We start from the raw sequence: 13,901 nt of genomic DNA, 5'->3' as shown, positions 1-13,901 counted from the left end.
CAACCCAACCACCCCGTGGCTCAACACTTTAACTCTCCCTCCCACTCCACCGAGGACATGCAGGTCCTTGGACTCCTCCACCGGCAGAACATAACAACACGACGGCTGGAGGAGGAGCGCCTCACCTTCCGCCTGGGAACCCTCCAACCACAAGGAATGAACTCAGATTTCTCCAGTTTCCTCATTTCCCCTCCCCCCACCTTGTCTCAGTCGGTTCCCTCAACTCAGCACCGCCCTCCTAACCTGCAATCTTCTTCCTGACCTCTCCGCCCCCACCCCACTCCGGCCTATCACCCTCACCTTGACCTCCTTCCACCTATCCCACCTCCATCGCCCCTCCCCCAAGTCCCTCCTCCCTACCTTTTATCTTAGCCTGCTTGGCTACTCTCTCTCATTCCTGATGAAGGGCTTATGCTCGAAACGTCGAATTCCCTATTCCTGAGATGCTGCCTGGCCTGCTGTGCTTTGACCAGCAACACATTTTCAGCTGTGCATTCCACACCCCTATTACTCTCTGAGTAAAGAAACTACCTTCGACACCTGTCCTATATTGTCACCCATCAATTTAAAGCTATGTCCTCTCATGCTAGCATCATCATCTGAGGAAAAAGGCTTTCACTGTCCACCCTATCTAATCCTCTCATTAGCTTATATGTCTCAATTAAGTCACCTCTCAACCTTCTTCTCTCAAATGAAAACAGCCTCTAGTCCCTCAGCCTTTCCTCTTAAGACCCTCCCTCCAGGCAACATGCCAGTAAATCTCTATTGAACCATCTCCAAAACTTCCATATCCTTCCTACAATGCAGTGACCAGAACTGTATACAATACTCCAAGTGCGACTGCACCACAATTTTGTATAGCTGCAGCATGACCTTGTGGCTCCGAAATTCAATCCCTCTACTAATAAAAGCTAACACAGTCAATGCCTTTTTAACCACCCTATCAATCTGTGTGGAATCTTTCAGGTATCTATGTACATGGACACCGAGATCTCTCTGCTCATCGACACTACCAAGAATCTTACCATTAGCCCAGTACTCTTTATTCCAGTTGCCTCTTCCAAAGTGAATCACCTCTCATTTTTCTGCATTTAAGTCCATTAGCTACCTCTCATCACAGCTCTGCAGCTTATCTATGCCCCTCTGTAAACTGCAACATCCTTCAGTACTATCCACAATTCCAACGATCTTAGTGTCATCCACAAACTTACTAATCTATCCTCCTATGTCCGCATCCAGGTCATTTATAAAAATGACAAACAACAATGGCCCCACAACAGATCATTGTGGTACCCCTCTAGTAACTGAACTCTAGGGTGAACATTTCTCATCAACCACCACCCTCTGTCTTCTTTCAGCAAGCCAATTTCTGATCCAAACCACTAAATCACCCTCAATCCCATGTATTTTCAGCAATAGCCTGCCATGGGGAAGCTTATCAAATACCTTACTGAAATCCATATACGAGGAACCTTGATTAACCGAACGAGATGGGCGGGCACTATTTCATTCAGATAACTGATTATTCGGTTAATCGATTCAATGCCTCTCCTCTGGGACCCAAGAGTTTTCTGTGAAGCCTGTTTCCTGTTCAGGAGACTACAGCACATCGCTCATGAGCCCCTGCGACCACCCCCCTCCACGGTTTGTCCCAACCCCGTCCAACATCGCCCCAGCCCCGCAACACCGCCCCCCGTATTCCATCCAACATCGCCCACCAGCACTGTCACCCTGCCCACCCCCACCCCCACCCCCCAACACCTCCCCAAGCTCGCCCTTGAACCCTGTCCAACACCACCCCCCCATCCACCCGAACCCCATCCAACACTGCCCACCCACCTGCCCCCCAACCCTGTCCAACATCCCCCCGTCGGCCTCCAACCCCATCCTACACTGACCCCTGCCTGCCCCCAAACCCTGTCCAACACCACTCTCCCACCTGCCCCCGTATCCTATCCAACACCACCACCCCCTTGCCCTGAACCCTATCCAACATCGCCCCTGCTTGCCCCCAACCCCATCCAAAACTGCCCCCAACCCTGTCCAACATTGCCCTCCACCTGCCCCCCCAACCCTGTCCAACACCGCCCCCCCCACCTGCCCCGAACCCCATCAAACACTGTCCTCCACCTGCACCCCCAACCCCATCCAACACCGCCACCCACCTGCCTCCTAACCCTGTCCAACACAACCACCCCACCCATCGCGGAACCCCATCCAACACCGCCCTCCCCCCACAATCCCGGCCAGCAATGCCCCAAGCCCCCCTCCATCTGTACCCATCTACCGCCCGCGCCCCCCCCCCCCCATCTGCACCCCCGCCCCTGGCCGCCGTGCCCCCCCCCCCCCAGCACACACAGCCACACACATAGGCACAACGTTTTGACAAGTTCCACCTCTGCCCTGTAGAGACAATGTTAGAGAGATTATCTGGGAAGGGGGTGGTTTAGGATTCACCCTTATGTAGAACTCCAGGGAAAGTGCGTGGGGAGAGGGAGAGTGGGTGGGAGATCAACCATTTGTAGATGGTGCCTGGGCTCCTATCAATATCCAGGACTGTTGTCAGCAGTATTTCAGTGAGCCAAGATCATTTTTAATCATTGTAAACAAAAGACGTGATCAGGGTTGAAACAGCTCTTTGATGTAATGTTTCTATCAGGACCTCCAGTTCTCCTTCGATAATCCAATATTCGGGTAATTGATATTCAGAAAATCGAGGTTCCTCTGTACACCCCATCAACTACTTTACCCTCATCCACCTGTTTGGTCACCATCTCAAAGAACTCACTAGGAATTTGAGGCACGACCTACCCTTCACAAAACTTTGTTGTGTTTTCCAACACTTTACCCACAACTGAAGTAAGGCTCACTGATCTATAATTACCAAGGTTGACCTGACTCCCTTTCTTGAACAAGGAGACAACATTTGCTATCCTCCAGTCTTCTAGCACTATTCCTGTTGACAATGACGACATAAAGATCAAAGTCAAAGGCTCTGAAGTCTCCTGTTTCTAACCTCTTATGTTCTTATGGCTGATTATCCCACTCAGTACCTGTTGTCACTTTATCTCCATATCCTTTGATCGCTTTAGCCCAACAATTATACATAACTCCCTTTTGAACACATTCAATGTTTTGGTTTCAATTGCTTTCTGCATTAGAAATTTCCGTAGGCTTACTCTGGGTTAAGAAATGCCTCTTCATCTCCTCACCTTCTCCTCATCATAAGGTCCTTTACTCTTTCATGAGGTCAGAAGGAGGGATGCTCACAAATAATTGCAAAATATTCAGCCCATTTGCTATTCCTCAGACACAGAAGTAGTCCATGTCCAATTGGAGCAAGACTTGGATAATGTCCAGGCTTGGACTGAAAAGTGGCAAGTAATATTCATGCCACACAAATGCCAGACAATGGCTACCTCCAATAAGATACAATCTAACCACTGCCCCTTGACATTCAGTGGCATTACTATCACTGAATCTTGCACTATCAACGGCCCAGGTGTTACTATTGACCAGAAACTGAATTGGACTAGCCAAATAAATTCAGTGGCCACTAAATAAAATTGGAGGCTAGAAATCTTGCAGCAAGTAACTCACTTCCTGACTTCCCAAAGCCTGTCCACCATCTACAAAGCACAAGTCAAGGTTATAATGGAATACTCCACAATTGCCTAGATGGGTGCAGCTCCAGCAACACTCAAGAAGTTTGATACCATCTTGGACAAAGCAGCCCACTTGATTGGCATCATATTCTTAAACATCCATTCCCTCCATCACTGTTGTACAGGACAGCAGTGTGCACTATCTACAAGATGTACTGTAGAAATGTACCTATGTTCCTTAATATGGAAATGCCAGTTTTGGACTGGGGTGGACAAAGTTAAAAATCACACAACACCAGTTTATATTGGTTTATTTGAAAGTAAAAGCTTTCAGAGCTCGGCTCCTTCATTGGGTAGCTAGTGGAGTAGGATCATAGGACACAGAATTTATAACTAAAAATAAACATGATGTCTGTGTCATTATACATGATCTTCTTGGAGGTCCTCTCCACTTTGAGCCAGCTATTTGTGGTGTCGATGGTCACCATAATGTGGAGGTGCCAGTTTTGGACTGGGGTGGACAAAGTTAAAGGTCACACAACACCAGGTTATAGTCCAACAAGTTTATTTGGAAGTAAATATTGACACAGACATCATGTTTATCTTTTGTTCTCAATTCTGTGTCCTATGATCCTACTGCATTGGCTACCTGACAAAGGAGCAGCGCTCCGATAGCTTGTACTTATAAATAAACCTATTGGAGTATAACCTGGTATGGAGTGATTTTTAACCATGTTCCTTAGGGAGCAGATACATGGCAATAAAATCATGTTCAAGTTTCCCACCAAACCACTCACTATCTTGACCAGGAAATGTATTGCCAGTCTTCTCTGTCACTAGGTCAATATCCTGGAACCCCCTACTTGACATCATTGTAGATGTACCTAACTGAATGGATTGGAGCAGGGCAAGTCATCAGCTCTTCTGCCACCTTCTCAAGGGCAATTAGTGATAGACAATAAATGTTGGTACAATCATCACTTCCCCTGAACGAGTTAGAAAAATGAAGACATACATTTGTGAATTTGTCAGAGATAACCTTAGATGAAGCATAGAATTCTAAACTCACAGTGCCAGTACTAAATCTGCATTATGTGCTAATTAGTACTATATTCTGCCTGCTTTGTGTAGTTACCGTGGCAGGATCACCTAGGTGCAGTAATGTCTCATCAAAATGGATCCAGAATGATTCGCACCAATGTATATGTACACCACCAGTGCACTCTTTAAAAGCAAAATAGCACACAGTGCTAACGCAAATTGCATGGCTGCATGGTCTCAGGACAAGGTTTTAGCCATTTTAGTTGATGTAAGGAACTATTTCTTTTACTCAAGGGACTTATGAGATATTGTATTCTGTACCTCAGAAGGGTATAGATGCTCATGTGATAAGTAAAATCAAAACTAAGATAGATGTTTGAACCTTAAGGCAATAAACATGGTGAGGTCAGTGCAGGAGAGAAAGAGAGAAAGAAACTGACACAGCAGTGAACCTGCACAGTTACTGCCTTTGCTGTTTTGAATTCATGTATTGTTGGACATTGGAGTGCGTCTGGGAAATTAACAAACAGTGAAATTCACAACTAATCTTGGAGGAACCTGTTTGGGCGAAGTTCACAGCACAGAATCAGATAAGTTAATCATTATTTTAAGTGTGTCCAACAGAAAGGCTGCAGTAGAGTGGATTCTCTCTTGATTATGTTTTTGGAGATATGTCTCTTGATTAAACTTAAAATATAAGCCATAACTATTAATTTAACCTGGGTCAGTGTTTGTAGAGGAATAAGACGGTGTTATTTTCTGGATCTGTAGAGTGTGAAGGAGCAAAACTGGCCTTTAATAGAGTGATATGTACTTCTTGTCAGGTGTGGGAGTTTAAAGAGAGTTTAAGTATTACTGTGGATTATATCTGCCATAAATGCTTTTGGATGCGAATCTTATCAGATCAAATGGATTGGTTGGAGAGACAAGTAGAAGCAATGAGGAATTTGCAACCGCAACAGTATGTGATGGATGGCAGTATAGGAAGTGTGGGGGGGGGGGGGAGTCTCAGATACAGTCACATGGATGGGTTAACTCCAGGAAAGGTGAGAGGTAGGCACCTAGGGCAGGAGTCTTTTGTGGATATACCCATTTCAAACAGGTATGCTGTTTTGGAAAATGTAGGAGGTGATGGATTCTCAGGTGAACGTAGCACAAACAGCCAAGTTTTTGGGATTGAGACTGGCTCTAATGCAACAAGGGGTACGTCGGCTTCCAAGAGATCAATTGTGTTCAGGGATTCTGTAGTCCAAGGTACAGACAGATGTTTCTGTGGCCAGCAGAGAAAAAGCAGAATGATATGTTGTTTCCCTGGTGCCAGGATCAAGGATGTCTCAGAGAGGGTGCAGAATGTTCTCATGGAGGAGAGGGGCCAGCAAGAGGTCATTGTCCACATTGGAAACAACGATACAGGAAGGGAAAAGGTTGAGATTCTGAAGGGAGATTACAGAGAGTTAGGCAGAAATTTAAAAAGGAGGCCCTCAAGAGTAGTAATATCTGGATTACTCCCAATGCTACGAACTAGTGAGGGCAGGAATAGGAGGATAGAGCAGATGAATGCATGGCTGAGGAGCTGGTGTACGGGAGAAGGATTCACATTTTTGGATCATTGGAATCTCTTTTGGGGCAGAAGTGACCTGTACAAGAATTTGCACCTAAATTGGAAGGGGAGTAATATACTGGTAGGGAGATTTGCTAGAACTGCTCAGGATTTAAACACAGTAAGGTTGGGGGCGCGGCAGGAGAGAGGGCACCCAGGGAGATGGTAAGGAAGCAGATCAATCTGAGACTGGTACAGTTGAGAACAGAAGTGAGTCAAACATTCAGGGCAAGCAGGGACAAAACAGAGAACAAGGTAGGACTGATCAATTAAACTGCATTTATTTCAAGGCAAAGGGCCGAACAGGGAAGGCAGATGAACTCAGGGCATGGTTAGGAACATGGAACTGGCATATCATTGCAATTACAGAAACATGGCTCAGGGATAGGCAGGGCTGGCAGCTTAATGTTCCACGATACAAATGCTACAAGAAGGATTGAAAGGGAGGCAAGAGAGAAGGGGAGTGGCATTTTTGATGAGGGATAACATTACAGCTGTGCTGAGGGAGGATATTCCCGGAAATCCATCCAGGGAAATTGTTTGGGTGGAACTGAGAAATAAGAAAGAGATGATCACCTTATTGGGATTGTATTGTGGAACCCCCTAATAGTCAGAGGGAAATTGAGAAACAAACTTGTAAGGAGATCTCAGCTATCTGTAAGAATAATACGGTAGTTATGGTAGGGGATTTTAACTTTCCAAACATAGACTGGGACTGCCATAGTGTTAATGGTTTAGATGGAGAGGAATTTGTTAAATGCGTACAAGACAATTTTCTGATTCATGTATCTACGAGAGAAGGTGAAAAACTTGACCTACTCTTGGAAAATAAGGAAGGGCAGGTGACTGGGTTGTCAGTGGGGGAGCACTTTGGGGCCAGCGACCATAATTCTAAAATAGTGGAAAAGATTAGGCCTGATCCAAAAGTTGAAGTCTCATTCCTGATGAAGGGCTCTGGCCCGAAACGTCGAATTTCCTGTTCCTTGGATGCTGCCTAACCTGCTGTGCTTTAACCAGCAACACATTTTCAACTAAATTGGAGAAAGGCCAATTTTGATGGTATTAGGCAAGAACTTTCAAAAGCTGATAGGGGCAGGTGTTTGCTGGTAAAGGGACAGCTGGAAAATAGGAAGCCTTCAGAAATGAAATAACAAGAATCCAGAGAAAGTATATTCCTGTCAGGGTGAAAGGGAAGGCTAGTAGGTATAGGGAATGCTGGATGACTAAAGAAATTGAGGCTTTGGTTAAGAAAAAAAAGGAAGCATATGGAAGGTATAGACAGGATAGATCAAGTGAATCCTTAGAAGAATATAAAGAAAGTAGGAATATACTTAAGAGGGAAATCAGGAGGGCAAAAAGAGGACATGAGATAGCTTTGGCAAATAGAATTAAGGAGAATACCTTAATACCTTACAAATACATTAAGGACAAAAGGCTAACGAGGGAGAGAATAGGGCCCCTCAAAGATCAACAAGGCGGCCTTTGCGTGGAGCCGCAGAAAATGGGCGAGATACTAAATGAGTATTTTGCATTAGTATTTACTGTGGAAAAGGATATGGAAGATATAGGCTGTAGAGAAATAGATGGTGCCATCTTGCAAAATGTCTAGATTACAGAGGAGCTAGTGCTGGATGTCTTGAAACACATGAATGTGGATAAATTGCCAGGACCTGATCAGGTGTACCCTAGCACTCTGTGGGAAGCTCGAGAAGTGATTGCTGGGCGTCTTGCTGAGATATATGTATCATCGATAGTCACAGGTGAGGTGCCGGAAGACTGGAGGTTGGCTAACGTGGTGCCACTCTTTAAGAAGGGTGGTAAGCACAAGCCAGGAACTATAGACCAGTGAGCTGACGTCAGTGATGGGCAAGTTGTTGTTAGGAATCCTGAGGGACAGGGTGTACATGTATTTGGAAAGACAAGAACTGATTTTGGGATAGTCAACATGGCTTTGTGCATGGGAAATCATGTCTCACAAACTTGAGCCTTTTGAAGAAGTAACAAAGAGGATTAATGAGGGCAGAGTGGTAGATGTGATCTATATGGACTTCAGTAAGGCGTTCGACAAGGTTCCCCATGGGAGACTGGTTAACAAGGTTAGATCTCATGGAATACAGGGAGAAGTAGCCATTTGGATACAGAACTGGCTCAAAGGTAGAAGACAGAGGGTGGTGGTGGAGGGTTGTTTTTGAGTGGAGAGCTGTGACCAGTGGAGTGCCACAAGGATCGGTGCTGGGCCCTCTACTTTTTGTCCTTTACATAAATGATTTGGATGCGAGCATAAGAGGTACAGTTAGTAAGTTTGCAGATGACACCAAAATTGGAGATGTAGTGGATAGCGAAGAGGATTACCTCAGACTACAACAAGATCTTGACCAGATGGGCCAATGGGCTGAGAAGTGGCAGATGGAGTTTAATTCAGATAAATGCGAGGTGCTGCATTTTGGGAAAGCAAATCTTAGCAGGACTTATACACTTAATGGTAAGGTCCTAGGGAGTGTTGCTGAACAAAGAGACCTTGGAGTACAGGTTCATAGCTCCTTGAAAGTGGAGTCGCAAGTAGATAGGATAGTGAAGAAGGCTTTTGGTATGCTTTCTTTTATTGGTCAGAGTATTGAGTACAGGAGTTGGGAGGTCATGTTGCAGCTGTACAGGACATTTGTTAGACCGTTGTTGGAATATTGCTTGCAATTCTGGTCTCCATCCTATCAGAATTACATTGTGAAATTTGAAAGGGTTCAGAAATGATTTACAAGAATGTTGTCAGGTTTGGAGGACCTGAGATATAGGGAGAGTCTGAATAGGCTGGGGCTGTTTTCCCTGGAGCATCGGAGGCTGATGGGTGACCTTATAGAGGTTTACAAAATTATGAGGCACATGAATAGGGTAAATAGACAAAGTCTTTTCCCTGGGGCGGGGGAGTTCAGAACTAGAGGCCATAGATTTAGGATGAGAGGGAAAAGGTATAAAAGAGACCTACAGGGCAACTTTTCGCACAGAGGATGGTACAGGTATGGAATGAGTTGCCAGAGGAAGTGGTGGAGCCTGGTACAATTGTAACATTTAAGAGACATTTGGATGGGTATATGAATAGGAAGTGTTTGGAGGGATATGGGCCGGGTGTTGGCAGTTGGGACTAGATTGGATTGGGATATCTGGTTGGCATGGACGGGTTGGACCGAAGGGTCTGTTTCCATGCTTTACACCTCTCTATGACTCTATGAAATGGGTATAAAAGAGCTTGGGACAGAAAATCCATCATAATCTTACTGAATGGCAGTGCAATATTAAAGGGCTATACATTTCTTATAATTTTAACTGAAAAGATGATTTAACTTCAGTTTAAGTAGAAAATCGCTTTAGTCTTTCACCTACTAAGTTATTTTTTTTTTTAAATGTGTCATGATTTCTTTTGTGGAGTGTATTGTTCTATATATGTCTTCTTTCTGTAGTTATTTTCAAAATCTTTCAATTGGAGGATACCGTCCAGGAAAATCAAGAGAAGAACGATCATCATCTCTACCCCCCTGCAAACCAACACTTACACCTGGTTTATTACGGGCCTTGCATGCACAAGTAAGAAAGCAAAGTCTGCAAGCTTTCACTTTTATTAACAAATTCATTAATTAAAACCATACACATATGCAGTTTTTTTTTACAAAAAAAACATATTTCTACTTATTTTTTGTGAATATATTAAAATCCCCAACAAAGTTTTATTTTTATTGTAATTAATTATTCTGAATCACTTGCATTGAATGTTGTCATATTTAGAGTATGAAATACCTACTTTAACATTTTCAGTGGAAATAGATATTGTAAGGTTTCACTCAACTAAATACCTGATAAGCAATCAACTCATTTTATAGTCAATTACACTATTTTTGGGTAGCTTAACTTAGTCATTCTATTAGCAAGTATTGAAACACAGCATTGGAAAAATAATGTACACATTGAAGTAAAACATATCTTAACAGACTTGCGAATATGTGAAAGGCATGGTTGACTAGAGATCCTTGCTGTGACAATTAAGAGTTCGAAAACAGCTGGTGGATTCCCTGTTTTACCTCATTATTCTTAAGCAGTGAAGCAAGGGCAAACAGGAGGGAACCACATCCCGACCACTATTTCTGATGGCTAAAAGCAACCCCAATCTCTTACCAGTCAGCAGTTTCAGCTCAGTCATCAAATGGTTACCTTTGGTTCATTACATATATTATGGTTCAGAAGCCTGGGTACACAGAGTTTACAATGTGAAATTCCCAGGAGCAGGAGTAGTTTGTTGGTTAACTTGATTTCTTATCAACCACATGGATAATCACAGGGGACTGTTTGTGTCTGCGCTGCAGTGGCTAACAGGTCGCATGGGCACAAGAGGATAATGGGAGTTTAGGAAATCACACCACTAGAATGGACATTTACATTATACTCTGTTGTCAATTTGTACAAAATCCAGAAATTTACAAGGAAAAAGACATATGCATGAGTTCCACTCTTCCACAGATTTCCTAACCACTCCAACATTTGCTTCACTGAAGTCAATATATAGCTGGGTGTTTTCATGGCAAGGAGTCCTTTTGAATTTTACTGTGATTGTGAAATTGTTAGATTTGAAATATTATCATAAGCTACATCACAGCAGGCATTTATATCTTGAAATTAATTTTCTAGCAGACTCGTAATAATGACAGGATTTATGGTTATCAATCTTAGAGTCCACAAGAGAAATAGTGCAATGTGGGGTTTCACTCCAACAGGATGTGAATTATCTCTACGTGTATTTAATACCTTTCATCTATCTTAGCAGTTCATTTTCTGACATTGTTGCTATCTATACTTGTTAGTTTCCTGATAATTTCCAGAGTACAAAAATAGAGAGGTGTTTAGAACAGCAATACAATTGCTTTATCTGTTTTGTAGCCTATTGTTTCTGATTATGATAGATGACCTGGAAGAGGAGTAGAGGGGAAGGTCTGTCAAATGAGATACCATGACCAGTAGCTGACTAAATGCATCCACTGCCCCAACAGACAATCAACATTGAGAAAATGTCATTCAAGACAATATTGCTCGAGCTCCGCATATACTGAATGGATTTAAGCAATGGAGAAATTGAATACCTCCATGAAGCTGAAAGCAGATCTGAAATACTGTCCTACTTCCCAAAGGCATTTGACAGTCACCATGATGCCACTCTCAATTCCTATACACAATTCTTTTTAGTTGGGGATCATCAACATTTGCAATGTTTCCCAAGATCCCACAAGGTCCTTCATTAAATGTATCATAGACATTTAAAGCACAGAAGAAGGTAATTCAGCAATCATTACCTGTGCTGACTGAAAAAGAGCTGTTTAGCCTAGTTTTACTTTCTAGCCCTTGATCTGTAGCTTTGTCGGTTATGGCACGTCATGTCCCTGTCCGAGAAATTGTTAAATGTTAAGAGGGTTTCTTCAGCTTGAACTCTTTTAGGCAAATGAATTTCAGACCATTACTGCTGACAGATGAAAACATTTTTCTCCTTCTTCTTTCTAGTTTTTTTCAGCCATGTTCCCTGGTTAGGGATAAGAACTTCCTATTCACCCTATAATTTTATACATTGCAAATAAATCTCCCATCAGCCACTTCATTCAAAAGAAAACAAACCATGTAACTCTATTGACATTTTTCTTTCTGGGCAACATCTTTGTAAATTACTCTATAAATGCTCTCATGAGTGATCACATCCTTCCTGCAATAACCAGAATTGTACACGATACTCTAGCAATGGCCTAATGAGTATTTTATAACAGTTTTAACATAATATTTCTGCTACTTTATCAATAGCCACAGTTTGGAGCATATTCTATTAATGCATACTCATTTTAGAATGATTTTAAAAAGCTTTCTACAACAGCTTTGCCAACCACGACCTTGAGTTTTGATTTAACATGATCATTAAGTTATTGTAGCAGAAATTAACCTTCACCGAAACTTACTTTCAGTTTCAACACTTGCAGCATTCATAACAGCTTGAGTTTTTATAAAATACCTCTGTATAGAGCACAGCGAGCTCTTGGTACTCAATCCTGATGATACCTCTGTACTTCAGTAGCTGGCTGGGTCATATGGCCATCACTCCATATTCGCCAAGCTCCGGCCCAGTTGCAGACTCCTGCTGACCACCTGAACATGCAACTTTGGAACTTTTTGCCTCTAAATTATCCCATGAGACAGAGCAATGTTGTGGTGAAGGTTATCTTCATGGTCAAAGTGGATGTGGGTGGCAATGACTGAGAGTGGCTTGGTGCAATTCTTGAACTTACTGTTAATGCTTAGGCAGGCATCCTCCACCTGATTCCTTTGCAAATTCTGCAGCAGTCATATGTTAGCCTTCTGGATCTAACACAAACCATGTAACTGTGGTGCTGTCAGAACTACTCCTTGTCCTGATTGCGTGTTTCCATTACTATAAGAAAGATTACTGGCAGATTCCATTGTGTGTTGTTAGTTCAGGTGCCATTTAGGTTTCTTTGAGGCACTGCTTGCTATATCTGTGCTAAGGTTGCAATGAGCAGAGTAAAAGTTGTGGGAAATATTCCCTCCACAGCAAGAACATTAAAAATATTTTATGGCAAAGTCATTTCTGTCTGTGCATTTTCATTTTGTACAATGTTTCTTAGAAACATGCTATGTGAGCTAAATTGGGATAGCTGGAATATGTGCCTTGATTAATGAAGGAAAGTATTCTGCATGCTTAGAGTCATCCAGCATAGAAACAGACCCTTTGGTCCCAACTCATCTGTGCAGACCAGACATCTGAAGTTGATCTCGTCCTAATTGCCACATTCGCCTCATATCTCTTTAAAACTTTCCTATTCACGTACCCATCCAGATACCTTTAAATGTTGGAATTGTATCCAACTCTACCACTTCCTCTAGCAGCTCATTCCATACACATGCCACCCTCTGCATGAAAATGTTGCCCTTCAGGTCCTTTTTAAATCATTCCCCTCTCATCTTAAATCTTGCTCTCTAGTTTTGGATGCCCCACCCGAGGAAAACGACCTTGACTATTAACCGTACCAATGCCCTTCATGACTTTATAACCCTCCAAAAGGTCACCCCTCAGCCTCCAATGCTTCAAGGTAAAAAGCCCCAGACGATTCAGCCTCTCCCCACAATTCAAACATCCTTGCAAATCTTTTCAGCATCTTCTCAAGTTTAACAACTTATTTGATCACCTTTTCCATACTCTTTATTGTGTGTGCCCCTGGCTTATATCCCACTTCCAAATGCATACCTCACTTGAACAGATTAAGTTCCTTTTGACACCTGACAGCTCTATTGTTATTTTCTTGCAGTAGTCAACCGCCTTTCTCACTATCGGCTAGACAGCCAATTTTTTATTGTGTGAAAACGTTGTAATTATGAATTTGATATTTAAGTCCAAATCATTGATTTATACCAGGAAAAGCAAAGGATCTAGTAGTGAATTGGGAAGTATCTCAGAGGTAGCAGACTCAGTCTCAAAATCATCTGGCAACCATTACATTTTGCTTCATTGCACTGAGTTAATTTGTTACTTTCCTTTGGATCTCAGGTACATCTATTTTCCTGATCAATTTGCCACATGGGACTTTGTCAAAAGTCTTGCCAAAATCCCCTAAATACCC

General features: G+C 42.8%; 1 protein-coding gene across 1 annotated transcript in view; it reads left to right on the top strand.

Moving 5' to 3' along the window:
• Window positions 1-13,901, top strand: part of LOC132817356 (ropporin-1-like) — a 38,404-nt gene that overhangs the window by 4,538 nt on the left and 19,965 nt on the right. Inside the window, exon 2 of the mRNA XM_060827765.1 lies at window positions 9,699-9,822. Within this exon, the coding sequence (XP_060683748.1) occupies window positions 9,699-9,822 (124 nt within the window). The remainder of the gene's footprint in view (window positions 1-9,698; window positions 9,823-13,901) is intronic.

The sequence above is a fragment of the Hemiscyllium ocellatum genome, chromosome 7 (genome assembly GCF_020745735.1).
Source record: "Hemiscyllium ocellatum isolate sHemOce1 chromosome 7, sHemOce1.pat.X.cur, whole genome shotgun sequence".
Classification (NCBI taxonomy): domain Eukaryota; kingdom Metazoa; phylum Chordata; class Chondrichthyes; order Orectolobiformes; family Hemiscylliidae; genus Hemiscyllium; species Hemiscyllium ocellatum.
Note: the sequence above shows the minus strand (reverse complement) of the source record. Positions and strands in the feature narration are given on the sequence as shown.